Below are 21,980 nucleotides of genomic sequence, written 5' to 3'. Positions count from 1 at the left end.
TTACCAGTTATATCAGCTGATCTTGTTACCCTTGCATGACCAATAGAGCAGATCTTACTGCTAGGCATGCCAGGCTACAGTGAAGGATAAAAATTATTCAAAAACTTATACATTAAAGACTCATATGTACACAAGATACAACAAAGCTAGATACTTACATTTAGGACTTTGAATCCATTTTCATCTTGGAACACACCCATTCCCATTACTTTTGACCTTTTCAATGGAGGTGTTTTTTCCTTATCATTACCCCTTCCCCTTTTAGTAATACCAGCCATTAAAGATGATGCACAATAATCAGAAGGTGCAGAACAGGATGCTGGAAAAATAGTAGGCGCAGAAGGTGTTTTAGGTAGAGGAGATGCACTAGGTGCTGCTAGTGTTGCCTTTTTTGGTCTCCTTCTTCTTCTTTTTTTTGTTGTTGACATGCATTAATGATTTCTGATGGAGTTTTCTATACATATAAAAAAAAGAGAGTTATATAAAAGTTATTGAGCTAATTAGTACAAGTGTAAAATTACCTTTGGTCTGCCTCTTTCCCTGCCTGAACCAACACTGACTTAAGGAGGTGCATTTGGTGTTTCTGGTGTAGTTTTCTACATATTAAAATAATGTTAAGAAATTTTAGAAGTAAGATAAGTAATATACTAAATTAAGTGTTAAACTTACCTTTGGTCTGCCTCTTCCAATGCCTGAACCAGTAGGTGTTACTGATAGTGCAACACTTGGTTCTGCTGATTGTCCTCTTAGAGGGAACCTTCTTTTGTTGTGGCCTCTAACATGACACAACCTACATGACACAACCTACATGTCATTGCAAGTCCAGTTCTAGGCAATTTTGCAGATTTTTTTGTTTCTCCAGCTTCCTTCTTCCTAGACTTAGATGGCCTGCTAGGCAAGGTACTAATTTCAGGTGGTGCAACAGTAATGTTTGATGAAACAGGCCACATTTTCATGTTTGTTAATAGTTTAAGAACATTTGCATAAGTCCTCAAATATGTTTCCTTACTGTAGCAGCTGTCAATATAGTCATACAAGGGATGTTTCTTGAACAATAGTGCAGCCACACCATGTGCACATGGTATGCCCTTTAACTGCCACAACCTATAACTATATGTCCTCTTGATAATATCCACTGTGTGTTGACAAAGCCCTTCTTTCACTTCAAAACCAGTCACTCCATTAAACTTAATGGTACAATCCAGAGCCCTGTTGATGTTCTCCTCTAAAATCTTCAAACACCTTGGTGAGTAACTACTACACCAGGTATTTGGAAACTCCCTTAGAGTGCCTATTCTTGTCATCATCTTCACTCTTATTTCTTCAAGCAGGAAAATGATGGTCTTCTGCTAACTGCCAAGATCGATGCATTAAAACACTTACTCATGTTGTTATCCACTGAATCAAACTTTACTTCTGTGTTGAAGTAAAGCTTGCACCAGTAATTAATATTGCAGTACATTAAGTCTTACATCATTTTTCCAGGACCAAGCAACTTCATCTTCTGTATGTTCTTCCTCATTTGAGACTCAAATGTACTTTTTGCTATCTTTCAAAATTGTTGTCTTCTTTGAAGACCTCTCCAATCCTTAGCCCAATTAGCTAAGATGTGTCTTGCACATCTTTTATGTTCAGATTGAGGTAACACCTCCTCAATTGCTACAAACAGTCCTTTCAGTAAACATACATAACAAAAAAAGGGTGAAGTTAGGGCATAATTACATGTACTAAGTTAAATTAAAAAGAAATGAGGTTAAACATAAAATACTGTACATACCTTCTGCATATCTGTAATCAGGGTGAGACTTTCACCTTCTTCAAGTCTTAGGTCATCCCTAATGCACCTAATAAACCATGTCCAGGTGTTTGTATTCTGTTTTTCAACTATTGCCCAAGCAAGTGGCAGCATCTAGTTATTTCCATCCTTGGCAACAACAACTAACAATTGGCTTTTACAAATATCCTTACGAAAACAACCATATAAATCTATGCACTTCCTACAATGTACCCATGCCTTCTTCAAAACATCAAAGCATATGTAAAAAGTCTGAAATTTTGGTTTACCTGCTTCATCAGCCTCACCAAGTTTGACAACGCAACTGGTCCCCGGATTTATCCTCAACAGTTCATCTTTGTAGTCAAGGATTCTTCCAAATTCTACAACATGATCACCCATTATCTCCTTTAAGACTTTAGACCTTGCTTTTCTCACAGTGATCTTACCAACATAAAGTTTGAACTTTTTTCTAATCAACTTTTGCAACTTGAATACTCTTATGTTGGGTTGCTCAACTATTCTTTCTCTAAAGATTTCAGCTAAGAACTTTGCATTGCACAAGTAATTTCTGGTTGTCTTATTGCAAGTATGCTTTGGAATATAAGTTTTTTATCATGAAATCATTTGTTGTCTTGTCAAGACCTGCAAATAAAAGCCATGGACAGCCATCATTGCACCTAACTCTAACCTTTTTTGGCTCATTAACCCACTTCTCTACAAGAACCCTTTTTCTTATTACATATTTAGTCACTGCTTTTCTAAATTCACTCATATCTTTAAACACCATACGTAACTGGCAAACAACTTCCTTTGCAGTTGGGTCATGAATGATTTTTTGATTTGTTGTCCTCTTTTTTGACAACTTCATAGTTCTTGCTCTACCAGAATGAACCATTTCATGTTCATCATCATCACAACAATCATCTTCATCTAATACAAAACTATCCTCATCAGAACTTGCAAAGTAAGGCTCATCACCTCCAAGCCTTCCTTCATAACTTACTCTACCGGTTTCAGTTTCATCAAAACCTAGATCTGGTACTACTTCACCTACTGGTACCTCTGCATTGTCAGTTGGTACTCTCTCATTTCTTTTTCTCCTTTGAAACTTTCTCTTTTCAACTCTCAACTCCCTAACCTCCTCAGGTACATCATTACCATACTCCTCTTCATCATCATCTCCAACTAATTCTCCTTCTGACTCAACATTATTCTCAGTAGAATAATCAGAAGCCTCTACTTCTTCTTCTAAAAAATCAAATCCAGCAAGACCAACATCTATATCATCTACTGCAGCATTAGTTGTTACAGCAACACTTAATGCAGTAGTGAAAAGAGGTGTGGTATTGAAAGGAGGTGTGGTTGGAAAAAAAGAAGTAGGATCCTCCACATTTAAATGGTCCCCACTTACCCTAAAGTTAGGCTTAGTATTAAAAGATGCACCAGATTCCTCTAAATTTCTAGGACAGACATTTTCTAAAAATAAAGGTTTGGGGGAGGGGGGGCCACTACATCTGGCTCATCAACAAATGGTTGACAAATACCTCTACTTCATCCCCATCTTGCAAGGAACACATCATCTCAAAAATATCCATATCATTATCAACATCTACCAAAATGCCATAGTTAAATGCTTTAATACTAAAAGTGCAAGTTATGCTATGTCCCAATTTTTAATATAGTCTTTCAACTCAAAATATGACATCTTATCTACGTCAACATTCAAAAATTCTGTTACTAACCCCCCCTTATAAACTGGTTTTCCCCTACTAAAATGTAAGACCTCACCATGGTACTATCTTAGAGTTATCAACGTAAAATCATTCATGTCTTACCTGATCACAATAAAGAATCAAACAAGACATAGTAGCATAGTAGAAACATTATGGAAAAAGAAAAAAAAATCATGAACATGCTACAAAATTAAAAACCAAAATAATAATAAACGTTATGGGTTTTATGGAGTTTACCAACGTCTTTTTTTAGCTCTGAAATTTTATTATCTTCAGATCGACATAGCTCTACACACTGCTGAGTTATCTGAGTCATAGTTTCGGACATTAACATACACATGCTATTAAACGCAATTGATTTTGAGAAATTTTATCATTTTAACAACAAATCGGACAAAAGCTCTAATTTCTAATAAACCAACTTAAACAATCAACAAAAATTCTAATTTGATGTAATTAGAAACGTAATATGTTGTTAATCAAACACGTAGACAATATAATAGCAAAAACCACAGCTTAATGTCACTCAATTAATTTTAAATTTTGGGAATTAGCATAAAACTCTATTTAATTTTAACTCAATTTTGGAAAAAATCACTCAAATTAACAACATATTAACACGCACTTCCTATTAAACACAATTGAATTTTTAAGTTTTCACATTAACAACAAATCGAAGAAAAGCGCTAATTTCTAATAAACTCACTTAAACAATCAACAAAACATGTACTTACGAACGAATTATGTTGTTAATCGAACACTGAGACAACGCCATAACAGTAAGAATCAGTTAATTTCACTCAATTAATTTGTAAATTTGGAGATTAGCTAAAAATTCTAATTCAATTTTTTTCAGTTTACGGAAAAAAAAAAACACCTTGTAACAGCAACAAGATGATTCTTTGAAAATTCACACCCAAAATATCTCAATTATAACAAAAATTCCCCCAAAAAAATAGATGAAATCGCAGTTTAGAGAGAAGATAGAGGAGAGAGGAAGATGAAAGGTTTAGAGAGAAGAGAGAGGAGAGAGGAAATTGAAAATGAAATTGTGAAAAAAGATATTTTGTTATGTTTAGGTGTGGGCCAGGCGCATGAAATACATGAATGTCTTATTACTTGGTTTATGTTGACAGGTCAGGGAGTAATAAATATAGAAAAAAAAATAGATTAAGGGGATAATAGGTATCTTTAAAAGGTTGAGTATGTAATTGGGATTTCGACTAAAGGTTGGAGGTAATAGACTATTTTCTCAATATAATATTTGATTGTTCTATTCAAATTTAATTTCAGCTAATATAATATTTGATTGTTCTAGTTAAATTTAATTTCAGCTAATACATGAATAACTTATACACACTTATACACTATAGAGTAGATTATCTATACTTTAAAAATCATAAAATTATTTATACGTTGTTTAATAATACATAAATAAGAGAATTAAATAATTTAACTACTTTTTTAATAAAAGCTTTCTTTTATTTTCATATTAAATCTAACCTCAAATTTAATGGTTATACCATATTTAATTTGCACCTAAATGTCATTTTCTCTCTCATGTTGATTGATAGCTTCAAACGTAAGCTAACATTTATTCTATTTGTAATTATTCAATTTATAGACTGACTGATTTAAAACGAGTAGATTATTGTCAATAAATATATAATTTAAAATTATGAAACTACATTATCAATAATCCATGTTGTTCTTATACAATATATTTTTACTGTTTAAATTTTTTTTAAATCAACTAGGCCCAATTTTTTAAAAAATAAGTAAATAATTAATTAAGCGGAGTAAGAATTATTATTTATATTTTAACTTTTTTATAAGATCGCATAAAAAGTGAGTAATTTGATTAGTTAAAGAGAAAATGGTCTATTACCGTCCAACCTTTAGTCGAAATCTTAACTACGCACTCAACCTTTAAAAGTGACCTATTATCCCCCTAAAATTATTTTTATCGAATTTATTACCACCAATTGCTGACCTGTCATTGGACGTGACTACACTCGCCCATGGGCGCGTCAGTTGACCCCATTTCACTTTAAATTCTTTATTTTTTATTGTCACGTCATTATTTTTAATAATATAATAAATATTTTAATTATTACTTTTTCTTAATGAATTTTAATTGACACGTCATGTCTTCTTCTTTTCTTTTTTAAAACAAAAATTTAAGAACTCATTAATGGGGTTTCTCATCTTCCTCATTAATGGATTTCTCCGAAATCAAGAAATTCTCTTTGCTCTGAAATCGAAACCAAGAAACACTTGAACTAAGGAAACAATAAGATTTCTCCGATTAATGAATTCTTGAATGAAGAAGTTGGGGAACTCCGATTCAAAAAACTTGAAAAAATTCAACTTCGATTTCCTCTCTTTTTGCTCAAGATCACCATTAATGGCAAGCTCAAAGCTTCGAATTTCCACAATGCCATACATAATTTCCAACATAACCCACGTATAATGTTCAACCCATTTTTTCGATTTTCTCTATTTTTACTCAAGATCCATCATTAATGGCGAGTTCAAAGCTTTGAATTTCCACAATGGGGAAGAATTCGCCACTAATGGTGATCTTGAGCAAAAAGAGATGAAATTAGGTTCAAGAACTTCATTAAAACCCCATTCAAGAACTTCATTAACCCGTCATTCAAGAACTTCATTAATCCGTCATTTTTTTTCCCAAGAATTCTATATTTGACCCAAGAAGATGAAATTGATTGAAGAAGAAAATGGAGCAAAATGAAAAATGGGGAAGAAAAAAAATAATAAAGTTAAATAATTAACTTTTTTAGAGTAAATAAAAAAATGACGTGGCAGCGCGTGTATCACATCACATTTCAAATGACTGGTTGTCAATTTTCGGGAGGGGAGGGGGGGGGGGAAGGGGGGGGGGGGGGGGTAATAATTTCACTTTAAAATAATTCAGGGGATAATAATTCTACTTTAAAATAGTTCCGGGGGTAATAGGTCACATTTAAAAGTTGAGTGCGTAGTTGGGATTTGGGGTAAAGGTTTGGGGGAGGGCTTTTGACCATTTTCCATTAGTTAAATAAAGTAAAAAAATTCTACAGAAATTTAAGGATATAAATCTGAAGAAGATTTTGTACAACTTTAAATTCAAATACAATACATGATATATCTAATTTTTAATATAATGAATCAAATACTTGATGAAAAATAATTTCAGCACTGCAATTTTTACATTGCTAATTCCAGTATTGTTAATCATGGATAACTTCTCTTTGTACCAGGATCGTTCGGTAGAGCATATTGGAAAATATAATGCATGCATTAGTTAATGTGTGTTACTAGTACCTTGTTTGGTACATCTTTTTGCCTATATATAACTAATACAAACATTAGATATATATTCTATTGTATATTGAGATGTGTATTAGTAATACACACCATTTCCTATGTATTAGTAATACAAAAACTTTAAAGACATGCATTAACCTATTAAATGACCTTAATATATCCAATTTTTCTCTCAAAATATTTCACAATTTTTTTTTCACCATTTTAATTTGCAACAGTAAATCTTTTCAAAACATATTAAAATATCTTTTTCCACCATTTTAATTTCCAATAATGAATTGTTGGTTTAAATAACTGCATCTTTGCTTTGCTTCGAGGGTCTTTAAAAAAATTAAATAAAAAAATTGAGACTATTCCTTTATTCTATATCTTGTATTTTATTTTTGTTTCGATTATGTTAATCCGCCTGCATAACATTTCATGCGTAAAGACGACGGTCTTGCAATTAATCCTAAACCTCTATATACTAGTTCAACAACACTAATTATGTTTGAGATGGCAAACGAATTTTGTTGAAAAAAATGTAATAAATCAAAGAAGGATAGTTTTATAAATAAATATTTCTTTTATATAAATTATATAAGATATATTATTTTTAACATGTCAAATTAAATAATGTATAAGAAACAATATCAATATAACTAATTAATATAAGCATTACTAATGCAAGTATTACTAATACCGTATATTCTGCATTGCACTTATAATTCGTATTGGGTGATACGTAAAAAGGCGGCCATGCTTTCTTCTACTGTACTCCACTGTTTGAAGTGCATTTCTACTTGTTCTTTCTTTATGGGGGTTACCATCTATCTATATATAGTTGGGTGGCCATGCTTTCTTCTACTGTACTCCACTGTTTGAAGTGCATTTCTACTTGTTCTTTCTTTATGGGGGTTACCATCTATCTATATATAGTTGGGTTGATACTTAGCCATATGTTACCTTTGTAGGGTCGTCAAAACGAGAAGGTGATAATTTGTGATGAGAAGTTAAAAGACAATTTTTGATGGAAAGAAGCGTGTTGATTCCTTGAGATAACTGATTTGATTAGTTTTCACTTTTTTAAATGATCTAAAGACAAGCGTAGAAGGAAAACTTTTTTAAAAAAATTAGTCTCTAGATTGGGTGATGATTTTTCACTAAGAAGAGTAGTGCTTTGTTAATTTAGTAAATCTGAACTTTGTTTGAAGGAGCCTTAACCTATGGAGATCACTCTTTTGCTAAAATTTTGATCTTGGTATTGAGATTTACATATGACGGTTTTTCGATGTAAAATTAGTAGCCAATGGATTGTTAGTTTGTTACGGGATATATTTAGAACAATTTCGACTTGCAACACTTAATGAACTTTATAGAATTTTGGGAATTGTTATCCTTGCATATGTATGAAAATATCCGGTATTATTTCTCTATTTAAATGAAGTTTCTGAAATCATCAGCCCGTTCACTTTACATACAGGACTAATACTGCTTTCATATCGTCACCTCGCAAAAGATATATATATATATGCGTTGTCAAATTATGAAAACCTTCGGGTTGGTTGTTTGATTGGTGGGATAAGGATAATAATTTTGAAAAAATATATATATGCATTGTTAAGTTAAAAAAAAATTTGGATTGTTTGATTGGTGAGATAAGGATAATAATTTTGAGATATACAATTTGTAGCTGGTATTCATATTACTTAGTTCCTGGAATAAGTGATTGAATAAAATAATTTCATAGGGATATTTTAGTATATTCCAACCATCCAAAGTACAATACCATACCATCTCATACTGTAGCGTATATTATGAAATCATAGCAAACCACCATCCAAACAAAGTGTAAGGGTCCATGCAAGGTTTACCTCTGCCGCTCTACGCAACTTAATCACATATAAATGTTGGATCGGAGGAAACAAACGAAGTGACGATGTGGGTCTTGGGTGATAGATTTTGAGTCCATAGCTTCGGCTGGTAATGCTCAAGATATAACAAATACTACTCCTATCTTGTTTGTAATTGGTACGAGTCCTTGATTTTGTGTTCCTAAGATATTTTTCTTATCTATTGTAGTCCATACAATTTTTTTATTTTGGTGATTTTCAACTTAAACCTTGAAGCTTCTTCATATATATATATATATATATATATATATATATATTTTTCTACTATACTATATATAAGAGAGGATATCAATTTTCGATAGTCTTCACAAGGGCATTTTTGATATTTTATTTTTTTGGTCAAATAAGGTTATTACACATAGCAAGTGATGGTGATTTTTTTAATATATTTTTATTTTTGCCCTTATTTTTCTTGTTAAGATCATTAGATTTAAAATTTTGTAATTGGTTTCTTCTTGCCACTTGTTAGATTGTCTTTTAATTAAAATTTCCTTTATCTTAATTCAACAATATCTTTAACTCAAAAAAATTATTCAAGATAACTTAATATAAAATTAAATTTTATAATGATTTCAACTATTACCTTATAGATTTTTCTAATATTATATTCGACCCTCCAGACATATATAATACATAAAATAACTTAATAAATAATATAATTCTTGGTGGATATGAAAAAAGATAAAGAAATAATTAAAATGGAGTGAATAGGTATTATTTTAAGGGGCATATAAAAATATACATAACAACTAAATCGACCAAATGGAGTAATCTATTAATGTTAGTTTAATTATTGTTTAATATTCTTATAGATCATTATTAAGTTAATTTATATAATGACTCTAAATTAAGGATATAATTGTTATAATATAATCTTGAAGTCATTGAAATATTTTATTTCAGATAATTCTATAAGATGAAAAAGAATATGTTGCAAAAGTCTTGCTACTGAAATCACACACGAGAGAAACTAAAACTCAATAAATATAATTTATTTCTTTCTATAACTAAATAATTACGTACCCACAAATTTATAAAAATATCAATATTTTCTATTGTGATCTTCTTTGAATCCTAATTATTACATATTTTAAATCATATTATTTTATAAAATATCGAATTACTTGTAGCATTTTGATATATTATAATACTCTGGTAATATTTTCGTCCTCACAAATTAGATTTAAAAAAAATTTATCCAATTATGTGATTCAGTATTTTACTAATTATGAAAACTTATCAATAAGATATGTTTAATATGCCATCTGATTATACTAATTATAAAGTAAAAAAATATATGATATAAATTATATTTTTAAATTTACATTATTATGTTTATATTTTGACTTTGGGCCCGAACTTAGCACGAGCCTTATGAAACTAATATATATATATATATATATATATATATATATATATATATATATATGTATTATCGAGTATTTTATTTTATTTTAATTTGTTGTTTGATTTTATTAGATTTAGGAGTTCAATTGACAATTGTGGAGGGAGTTGGACGGATTCAGCTAACAAACAGAGTCAATTACAAAGCCTCCCGAGTCATTTTACCTTTGTATGCACTACTGAAATTATGACTTAAACGCTTCAGAAAAAAATTCTCTGGAATATTGTAGAAGCCTCTTATTTTTCCTATTAAAAATTAACCAAAGAACATCCTGGATTAGCCTCAAATTGGATAAGAAGTTGTAGAATATTGTTGAATTCTCTGGTGAACATCCTTGATTATATTGGAATTACACAGGTTTCTTGGTTCATCGCCTATAAATAGCACAACATTTTCTCAAATTTATATCAGCAAATCAAACACTACTATCAAAGAAAAACTCAAGCTTCATAATACAATCTTTTGCTTTCTTCAAACAACAAATTCCCCAAGATGTCTCTGATTCCAAGCTTCTTCGATGGTCGCAGGAGCAACATCTTCGACCCATTTTCCCTCGACTTATGGGATCCATTCGAAGGCTTCCCAATTTCAAGCACAATCGCTAACACCCCCTCCTCAGCTCGTGAAACCTCTGCTTTCGCAAATGCAAGAATCGATTGGAAAGAGACCCCACAAGATCACATCTTCAAAGTAGACGTGCCGGGGATCAAGAAAGAGGAAGTGAAAGTCGAAGTTGAAGAAGGAAGGATACTACAGATAAGCGGTGAGAGGAGCAGAGAACAAGAGGAGAAGAATGATCAGTGGCACCGTATGGAGAGGAGCAGTGGCAAGTTTTTAAGGAGATTTAGGCTGCCGGAGAATACGAAGATGGGGGAAATTAAGGCAGCTATGGAGGATGGAGTGCTCACTGTAACTGTTCCTAAAGAAGAGCAGAAGAAACCTGAGGTGAAGGCGATTGATATCTCTGGTTAAACAAGTGCATGCAGATCAGCTGTTTTTTTGGAAAGTCCCTTGTCAATAATGTTTGTTTTAAGCTGAATTATGTGTGTGTGTAATAGTCTAAGGTTGTGTGTCTTCGTCTTGCAGTTGTAAGCAAGAAAATGTTGTGAGAGTGTGATCAATGAATAATTTTCTTTTAACGTTTATTTAAAGTAGTTGTTCTCTTTTCCTTCTCTTTGAATTATTTCAAGTAAGGGGTCAATAATTAAAAAAAAAAAACTTAAATGTTTTTTCGTCGAAATGGTTCGGACAACCTCCTGAGGGTTGGCTACGCCTCCGGAAAATCATCCCATTCGCTTCACTTGCAGGACTAACATGATTCATATTGTCCTCGGCGATTATATTAATTATGATACTATTTTGTTTGTTACTTTCATAAATATCACCTCGCAAGCTTGCGGAAGATATACGGGCTATACTGTTAATTTTCGGTTGCACAAGAAGGAACGTTTAATATATTTTGTATTTTGTTGTTAAGGGGAAACACAAATTTGCCTTTCAACCATCTGCCATTCCAATTGTGATAAAGAAGAAAAAAGTATTTTTGTAGGGTTATTTATATTTACTCCGTTTCAATTTATCTGAGTTACTTTTTTTTTTCTCTCTTTTAAGATTGCAAAATTTGATTTTTTTATATATATTTGATAAATTTTTAGTTTAAGATGATAATTTTATTTTTTAGAAAAAAAATTGCAAGTCAAAATAAGTCACCAATTTAGAACAAGATTGAGTAACCTGAGTTGAAAATCACAAAATAGACAAAAAAAAAAAAGATGAAATAAATGAAAAAGAAAATATCTTAGGAATACAAAACAACTGGTCACCATAGGAAGTCTAGTGAGTAATGAGGTACTAGTAGTACCAAAAGAAAAAAAACAAGATAGGAGAAATTGTAGTTATTACTACTATGGGATAGTATCTTTGTTGCGCAATATTACTAGCAGAAGCTCTCTGAACTCTGTTAATGGCGGACAAATTAGGTCTCCCTCTTCTACTACCAAACCCTCCACCTTCAAAATCCATATTCCAAGACCCAAAACCCCCCTTCACTGTTCCCTCCAATCAACCTTTAGCACCATTCTTAAATGACCTTTTTCACCATCAAAATTTCCCTTCTACTTCAACACAATCAACCCATTTTCCTCAATCTACAAATTTCCCTTCTCCTATACCGAGAACAACACGACGTCGTATTGGCAAACACAGTGATTTCAACAAAGGCAAACCATGGAATCCTCATCGGCTTTCCCCTCAAGGTGAAAAAATTCTGCAAACACTTATTAACCCTGAATTTGAAGTTCAAAATATTCACCAAAATTTGGTTAGTTTGTATACAGAGCATTATGTAGAAGGTTCTGAATTGGATATAGAGTCTTTGGGTTTTGATATTTTGGGTATTATTAAGGGTTTAGGGTATTATAAAAAAGGTGACTTAGCGTTGAATGTGTTTGAATGGGTGAGAAATCGGCCGAATTCTGGGGTTTTGTTGAATGGTTCTGTTATTGCTGTGATTGTAAGTATGTTAGGGAAAGAGGGGAAGATTTCGGTTGCTTCAAATTTGCTGCACAATTTGCATAAAGATGGATTTTGTATTGATGTTTATGCATATACTTCGTTGATTACTGCATTTGCGCGTAATGGGAGGTATAGGGATGCGGTGATGGCTTACAAGAAAATGGAGGAGGAAGGGTGTCAACCTACTTTGATTACTTACAATGTGATTTTGAATGTTTATGGGAAAATGGGTATGCCTTGGAGTCGAATTTCGGGTGTGTTTGAAAGTATGAAGAATTCTGGAGTTGTTCCCGATGCTTATACTTATAATACTCTTATTACTTGCTGTCGTCGTGGATCTTTGCATGAGGAAGCTAGGCAGATTTTTGAGGAGATGAAGCTAGGAGGTTTTTTGCCTGATAAGGTTACATATAATGCGTTATTAGATGTGTATGGGAGGTCTAGGAGGCCAAAAGAAGCTATGGAGGTTTTACGAGAGATGGAGGTGCATGGGTTTTCACCAAGCATTGTGACTTATAATTCGTTGGTATCTGCTTATGCTAGGGATGGTTTGATGGAGGAAGCGATGGAGCTGAAATCCCAGATGACCGAAAAAGTGATTAGGCCTGATGTTTTTACGTATACCACCTTATTCTCTGGATATGAGAAGGCTGGTAAGGATGAATCAGCGATGAGAATCTTTGAGGAAATGACGAGTGCAGGCTGTAAGCCAAACATCTGTACTTTCAATGCTCTTATTAAAATGTATGGTAACAGAGGAAAATTCACTGAAATGATGAAGGTTTTCGATGATATCAGGACGTTTGGTTGTTCTCCGGATATTGTCACTTGGAACACGCTCCTAGCCGTATTTGGCCAGAATGGAATGGATTCAGAAGTCACTGGAGTGTTCAAAGAAATGAAGAGAGCAGGGTTTGTAGCTGAGAGAGACACCTTCAACACCTTAATTGGTGCTTACAGTCGTTGTGGAGCTTTTGATCAAGCTATGGTCATTTACAGGCGAATGCTAGATGCAGGGGTCACTCCGGATCTCTCCACATATAACGCTGTTCTAGCAGCATTGGCTCGGGGAGGGCTGTGGGAACAGTCTGAAAAAGTACTAGCAGAGATGAAAGATGGTCGTTGTAAGCCCAATGAGCTAACATACAGTTCCTTACTCCATGCATATGCTAATGGGAAAGAGATTGACAGGATTCATTCTCTTGCAGAGGAGATTTACTCTTCCGTAATCCAACCTCATGTTGTGCTTCTGAAAACCCTTGTATTAGTTTACAGCAAAAGTGATCTTTTAGTGGAGACTGAACGAGCTTTTTCTGAGTTAAGAAGTAGAGGTTTCTCACCAGACATAACCACCTTAAATGCCATGCTTTCCATCTATGGTCGGAAGCAAATGGTTACAAAGGCAGCTGAGATCATGAACTTCATGAGTGATTCTGGTTTCACTCCTAGCTTGACTACGTATAATAGTTTGATGTACATGTACAGCCGGTCTGGCAATTATGAGAAATCGGAGCAACTACTGATGGAAATTATAGCAAAAGGAGTCAGGCCTGATGTTATTTCGTATAACACAGTAATATATGCTTATTGCAGAAATGGGCGGATGAGAGATGCCTCACGAATCTTTACAGAAATGAAGGAATCTGGAATTGTTCCTGATGTGATCACATATAATACCTTTGTTGCAAGGTATGCAGCTGACGCAATGTTTATTGATGCCATTGAAGTGGTACGTTACATGATCAAGCAAGGTTGTAAACCGAATGATAGCACATATAACTCCATTATAGACTCATATTGTAAACTCAATCGGAGAGATGAAGCTCTGGCTTTTATTAACAACCTCCGTAAGCTTAATCCTCACGTTTCTAAGGAGGAAAAGACTAGATTATCAGCGCGATTGATGAAGAAATGAGTTTTCTTTTTTTTATGGACTATAGTTTAGTAGTAATACCATTTTGTTGTATTCTCTTCCTTTTTCCTGTTGTTATACATGTACACCGCGAAAATATGAACAATGTGCTAACTGATGTATAAAGGATTACATTTACAATCTTGGAGAGCCTTGTTAGAAAGTACATCACATTGAAACAAAGGATCGTTACGACCCATTAGTTGAATTAAAGCTTGATTATTGTTGTTACATTTAGCATTATATCGACAAGGATAAGTGTTTAAGAGTTTGTTTAACTTATTTTGAAGAATACCCAATGGATTTCAAATCGACGATTTGTGTATGTTTATGAATAGAAAGACCACATAACACTTAACTGCAAGATACAGATATAATCTGATTCTCACATTATTCAACTTTTTGCCCAGCAAGAAAGCAAAATACAACAAAACCTGGGAATTTTCAGAAAGGGTTTCTTGAAAACTTCCCCACCTAGAAATTGTCAGCTCAAAATTAACAGCAATCCTCTATTGCACCACTTATCTCAAAGCACAATCCTTCTGAAAAGAACAAAACAATGGGTTTGGTCAGATCCTAAACTGAATTTCTGCTCCCAAATCATCCAAGCAGTCACCCATAAACCCGGTTTATCTACATCAAACCTGTATCCTCTCCATGTAATGCCATGTATGTCGCTATTTCCCAATAATGTAACATTATGTACTGAATATACCACCCTCTTGTTGCGGTTTTTGGCTGTTCAAAAAGCTCCAATAACTTGTTTCTCCTCAGCATCATCTGAATTATATGAGAAAACATTGTTTCTCCTCAGCATCATCTGAATTATATGAGAAAACATCTACAGGTGCGGTGATAGAGCCAAGAGTGCCTTTGGAGTGGAAGGATTCTTTCTGGTGATCAAGGTAGATCACAATAACTGTTATATCATCATGGAAATGGCGCCTAATCCCCTTTTCAATCTTCTTTATGTCCCTATACCTCATCTCCCTCTTCTTAGCAGCCTCCTGAAGGGCCGCTCGCACCAGTCTCTTAGCTATTCCCTGCAAGTACATCAACCAAATAAACAGGATCAGTCATAACAGGATTGTCTCATATCTAAAACTACAAATCAAGGAAATAGTTCACGAAACAGGACGAGCTATACAAAAGTAGAAGTAGCAAACCCATTCCAATCCATGCCAGCCAGGTTACACATACTCACTCAAGCTTGCATCCAGGACGGTAGAGACGGCTGAGCATAGGTATGTAACTTGAATGCTGAATGAAATGTCTCTTGACTACTTTTTAATGCCATCTACACTTCGACCCAGAGGCGGATCTAGGATATAAACTTGACGCGTTCAACCTTTATGTTTCTTAGCACTAAACTAATTATATACTTTTCAGTGAAAGTTGAATAGTTTTTAACATATATAACTATGTTCAGTGATAAAAAAAATGCGGAGTTCAATTGAACTCACCAATATCCATAAATGCACAGATTTTCAAAAGTTCATCAGGAGACAAGAAAGAAATAATTGAAACTTACAGCTCTTGGGTTTTTAAATACTATTTCCACAGCTACTTGATCACTTAATTGTTCCCAAAGGCCATCCGAAGCAAATATAAGGAATAAATCATGAGGCCTAATACTTCTTGTAACGATTGAAGGCTCTGCTGTCAGTACAGGCCGCTTCAGAGGTACAATATTCCCATATCTTTGGAAGATAGGATCCCTGTTAAATTCAGGTTTCTTCAAATAGGCATCTCCAATAGATCTTGAGACCTGCAAATGAAGATGTATAAGTTAGAAACGTCCTAAGATCTCCAGTCGATCACACAAGACTGGAGAGGAACGGACAAAAGACTACACATAGAGTGCAAACATTCCTTGTACTCTCTTAGGATAATGTCCATGCTTTTATCAGCAGAAAACAAACAGATCTAGGTCTAATTTCATGACCATCTCATGTAGGGAACACAGGCTTCCTCTAACTTGAACTGCATGAAACAGTGGAACAAGAGGCATAGCGTGGGATTCCTGGAAGAGTATTAAGATATAAAACCTTAAGAACACACAAGACAAAGATAAACAGAAATTCCCTATCAGTATGCACACAAAATAAAATAGAGCATATTTACCACAGTTCATGCTCTGAAGCCTAAACTTACCCAAGTCATACAATATACACAACACAGCTCATAAATTCAGGGCTCAGCACTAATGAACCTGACTGAAAGAGAGCAAAACATAACCACCATCAAACCAACAGGACAACGATCTAAGGTTAGAGAAAAGAATTATGCAAAATAAAGATGAAACTAATGTTGTGAAAGGAGGCCTGCAAAATATATATTACTATGTTAGTTGGAACAACATAAAGTCAACACCGAGCAAAGTAAAAGCGCGAATTGTATAACCTGGACTATTCAGATAGAACATCATTCCCACCTGAGAGTTCAAGTTTAACATTAAAGATACAGTTCCAGATTAGTTGGAAGAACATAAAGTCAGCACCAAGCAAAGTAAAAAACGTGAATTGTATAACCTGGACTACTCAGATCATTCCCACCTGGAAAGTTCAAATTTAACATTACTCCAAATAATACATATTCTCACATTTAGAACACAGATATAAAAAACTTGGCAATTCGTCAACTGAGAAACAAGCAAGATCACCTGAATTATGCCTTTAATTCTCCAAACACCTCGAATGTATACCACCACAGCCTGATCATCAGGATGAAGTGATTCAACTTCTTTCCTCACTTGCTCACACGAAACATTGTGATCAGTCGATAACCTTTCTGCAATGACTGAACTTTTTTCCCCATCAAAACTTCTGCGTCCTAGAACTGCCCTAGAATCTCCTAAATTAGCCACGTACAATTCACCTTCAGATATTGCACCAACCAAACAGCATGATCCAACAGAAGCAATTTGTGGCATTACAGGCAATGATCTTTTCACCAATTGAATAAAATCTTCTTCTGTAGCACTAAATGCCCTCTTTATAACATCTGATGATAAACCCCCTTGCTCTTTCGAAAACTCTACAAATTCAAAACCAAAATCCCTCATAAAAATTAGTAACAGAAAACGTAGCTTAATCCTGGATTATTTTTTTTTTTTAAAAAAGAACTTTGAGCAGCAATTGCTGAAACAAATCGTGACCCACAACAGTACAACAACAACATACCCAGTGAAATTCCATTCTACAAGGATGAAACAAGAACAACAACAAAATAGTGTGATAAAACACAATAAACAAGATAATTAATATCACAAGCAAGGACTATGGCTAGAACACCAACAAGCCTAAACTCTCGAAAAATAAGACAACTTTCCCACCCTACTATCCTTCTACCCTAATACCCAGAAAAGTATACCACGCGCAAAACTGAAAAATCAGACCAAAAACGAAAACAGCAGAAAATCACCCATTACGCAAGTAATTGCAGAAACAAATCATGACCCATAAAACCATACATCAAATAAAAAAAAAAACTGAAAAATCAAGTCAACAAAAGAAGAAAAAACACGCACTGTGCAAATAAGAGAAGAGGTGTGCGTTGACAAAACGGGAAGCTTCAGCACCACCATGTCCATCATAAACACCAACATAAGTAGCAGAAGGAGAAGTAAACACTTGACTTTGATCTTCAAGAGAAGAATTAGCTTGAACAACAGCAATTGAAAAGTCACCAGAAGCATGTGGCTTTAAATCCATATGCCATAATAGTCCATCTCCGTTTATTCTCCCAAAACACCTCTCTAATGGCCTACAACACGATCGCATCATCATCCTAATCTTCTTTGATCAGAATTTCCAACCACAATTTTACAAAAAAGAAAGAAAGAGAGAACAATTTGTATACAGTTGAGAGAAAAAGTAGAAGAAGAGGTAAAGATACTTGTGTCACGCGTTTCTCTTTATGTGTACATATATATAGTACTCAACTAGACATCTAGTTTTCTTCTACTAGTAATGATAAAAGTAGGCTTTCGTCTTTGCCATTTTTGTTTTGTACTACAACGATTAGGATTAGGATGTTTTCTTTGTTTTCCCATTCACCTTATATATAATTTTGGACAACTAGTATACTAAGTATAAAAACAACAACACTTTTATCAAATTATATTTTGTAGCAGATATATTTATATTTTTATAGCAACAATTTATAAAAATACAAAATATATATCAATCATAAGGGTATTTGTAATTTTGTAGCAACAGTTTACAAAAATACAAAATACAACTTGTTATATTATGTAATTATGAAATAATTATTATGAAACTAATAATTAAGGGGATAAGTATGTTATTTCTGAATTTTGCCTCTATAATTTTTAAACCTTGTGCGGCACATCATTTATTTGGGTTTTTTTTAGTCTTTTACAATTTGATTTTAATTTTATATTTTTTTAATAAAAAGAAATGTTTTCATACATTAGATATTTGAAGAGGTATTTTTTCTTGTTTAATTCAAATTGTAAGAGGTTGATAAATTTCATTAATTTTATGGGTAAAGGGGATATGCCTACTGACTGTGTTATTTGAAACGAATATATTCCTCCTTAAAAGAATGATAAATAACCATGTGGAGTACAAAATGGGTGAAAATCATTATCTCCCAACATTGAAGAATAATTATATTCCCCTTTTATTTCATACAATATTTATTTTATCCTTATAATTTTAATTTTATATTTATGTAATATCTTTTTATATTATATGTAATGAATATTTTTTTAACATGGATATTTGTAGCATTTTATTTAAATTTATTAACTTTATATGTAAATTAATACTTTTTATAAATTTATCATAAAATTCAATGTTATTTTTTAAGATCGTTATTTTAGTATTATATGTATTAAAGAGTCGTTTGGTGTGAGTTATAATTATAATAATTCAGAGATAAAGTTCATGATTATTTATTCTGCATTTAATTAGATGTATTGGGTAGTCTCAAAATTATTTGTCGCACCATTTATACCACAATGATGAGATAAGTGATCACACATGCATGTTAGTACAACTTATTTTGTAATAACCAATCCCGGAATAACTTGTTTCCAAACAACCCACCCCCTAAGTGTGTATATATACATATGTATGTACATGCATGTGCGAATATTTTCGTGTTTTATCATTCTCTTACTAAATTTATTTCGTATTACTTAACGTTTTATTGATATAACACAATCCTTAAGAAAATTTTACTTAGAGGTATATTTGTTAAATTAACCTTATTAATGATAATTTGAAACTTTAAATTTGTCTATACTGTTACTTTATATAGTTATTTAACACTAAAGGGTAGAAAAAAATATAATACAATTCTCTTGATTTCACAAATTGAATAGATAAATTAAAATATTTATTTTTAGTATGAGGATCAAGTGATAAGAAATGATATTATCTATTGTCTATATCAGTAAATAAGTTGTGATTGTCATTAATAGAGTATTACATATTTTATAATTTATATAAATAAATATAATCTTTAAAATTTGACCTTATTTTTATTCGAGAAAAACATCTAGTATCCCCGAACTATGATCAAATTTGCTACGTCTCGTCAACTTCACGGGGTTTCATTAACTCTTAAACTAAATTTTAGCGTATTTTTGTCAATCTTTTTAACTAACGTGATACCTTTTGTCAATCATTTTAGATGACGTGACACCTTTGATGTGGGTTCCATTTTATGCAATAAAGGTGCCACATTAGCACAAAAAATGACAAAAATACGCTAACTTTGAGTTCAGGGAATAATAGGAACCCTGGGAAGTTGGAGTATGTCATAACAACTTTGACCATAGTTCGGGGTGGTACTAGAGGCTTATCTCTTTCATTTATTGTTTGTATTTTCTGCATTGAAATATGTTTATAAAATTAGTATTACTTATTATTTTCACTTGTAAAATAAATATTATAGTTTTGATTATTATTAATAAAACTAATTTTCTTATTACGCCAATTTACTTTATAAAGATCATCATTAGCTTATATATTTCTTACTTTTTTTTTCTAGAAGATAATGTTTATGTTTTTATGAAAATTTTGTTATATGAATAATGTTTATGTTTTTATGAAAAATTTGTTCTATGAATTTTTTTTAAATGAAAATATGATGATTTTAAAGAAGTTAAAAAAAAGAATAAAAAATTGATGATAAAGGGTAAAATAAGAATTTTAAAAAATCAATTAAGATAAAGGGGGAGTATGATTATTGTTCAAAGTTGAGAGGGAGTTTGGTTTTTAAGGCAAAATTGGGAAGGCAAAATGATTTTGACCCAATACAAAATTGAGTAGTATATTTGTCCTTTTTTTTCTTTATTTTATCTTTTTTTTTTTCTTTTCTTCGGAGTTAATTTTTGTATTGAACCTCAATTAACTCGAAATAGTTTACTAGCTCAAATTCGAGAAAAATACTTACGGCTTCGTCATAATCTTTAGTGATTATAATTTTAGCTTTTAAGTTGCATAAACTTGTAACTAGTTAAATACATTTCAATTTTCCCTTCAAAATAAATTCGTTGATAATCAAGAAGAGATTACATGAGATCAAACTCATACTTTTTTTTTCTTTTGCCCGTAGTTAAATGAGATATGAGATATACAAAATTAGTTTAAACTGATGCATTGTTAGTATAAGAAATTTTGTTCTATTAGGTCACTCAAAGTATATTACCGGTAAATTGAATTAGATTAATTTAATATTTAAAATTTTAAATTTAGATATTCAAAAATTATAAAATATAATTGTTAAAAGTTGTAATCTTTTTCATATTAATTCGATAAAAAATACATTTTAGAATATTTGTCAAAGTTCGCAAAGCTTGACATTTGAAAAGTGAAACATAATAAAGAAAAAATGACAGAGGAAGGACATAATTTCTCCATCATTTATTGTTCTAAATCACAAAATTGAAGAGTATATTTGTCATTTTTTCCTTTTTTTTTTTTTTGAAGGATCGATTCTTGGGCCCCAATTAACTCAAAATAACTTAGATTTTAGAAGCATGGTTACCACTTCAACATAATCTTTAATGGTCATTATTTTTTAGAAGATTTGATTCTTGAGCCCCAATTAACTCAATATAACTCATTTCAATTTTAGAAGAATGTTTACCACTTAACATAATCTTTAATGGTTATTATTTTTTTTTCAAGGTTCTATTCTTGAACCCCAATTAATCCGAAATAACTAAATAACTGGCTCAAATTTGAGAAGAACATTTACAACTTCACCATAATCTTTATTGATTATTATTTTTGCTTTTTAAGTTACAAAAGCTTGTGTTGAAGAGCTTTTATGCAAACTATTATAAGTCAATAATAATATGAAATAAATTTATACATTATTAATGTACACAGTTTATTTATTTTGTAGAAAAAGAACTGTATATTAGTATACTTATTTT

At 32.2% G+C, this 21,980-nt stretch overlaps 3 protein-coding genes across 3 annotated transcripts; 2 read left to right on the top strand and 1 right to left on the bottom strand.

The window, feature by feature from the left end:
* Positions 1 to 10,205: 10,205 nt before the first annotated feature.
* LOC107840198 (18.2 kDa class I heat shock protein) lies at positions 10,206 to 11,288 on the top strand. Its single transcript, XM_016683977.2, has one exon. It carries the CDS (start codon positions 10,630 to 10,632, stop codon positions 11,107 to 11,109), a length of 480 nt encoding a protein of 159 aa, XP_016539463.1. The 5' UTR covers positions 10,206 to 10,629; the 3' UTR covers positions 11,110 to 11,288.
* Positions 11,289 to 11,606: 318 nt separating this feature from the next.
* Positions 11,607 to 14,707, top strand: LOC107840196 (pentatricopeptide repeat-containing protein At5g02860). Its single transcript, XM_016683974.2, has one exon. The coding sequence runs from the start codon at positions 12,101 to 12,103 to the stop codon at positions 14,564 to 14,566; it is 2,466 nt and encodes an 821-aa protein (XP_016539460.2). The 5' UTR covers positions 11,607 to 12,100; the 3' UTR covers positions 14,567 to 14,707.
* Positions 14,708 to 14,864: 157 nt separating this feature from the next.
* On the bottom strand, positions 14,865 to 18,593 carry LOC107840197 (probable protein phosphatase 2C 63). Its single transcript, XM_016683976.2, has 4 exons — positions 18,093 to 18,593; positions 17,226 to 17,599; positions 16,095 to 16,331; positions 14,865 to 15,606 (listed from the first exon to the last, which is right to left on the bottom strand). The coding sequence occupies exons 1-4, from the start codon at positions 18,349 to 18,351 to the stop codon at positions 15,349 to 15,351; spliced, it is 1,128 nt and encodes a 375-aa protein (XP_016539462.1). The 5' UTR covers positions 18,352 to 18,593; the 3' UTR covers positions 14,865 to 15,348.
* Positions 18,594 to 21,980: the final 3,387 nt, after the last annotated feature.

Source organism: Capsicum annuum, chromosome 8, assembly GCF_002878395.1.
Source record: "Capsicum annuum cultivar UCD-10X-F1 chromosome 8, UCD10Xv1.1, whole genome shotgun sequence".
Lineage (NCBI taxonomy): Eukaryota > Viridiplantae > Streptophyta > Magnoliopsida > Solanales > Solanaceae > Capsicum > Capsicum annuum.
This window is presented reverse-complemented; position numbering and strand designations above follow the sequence as displayed.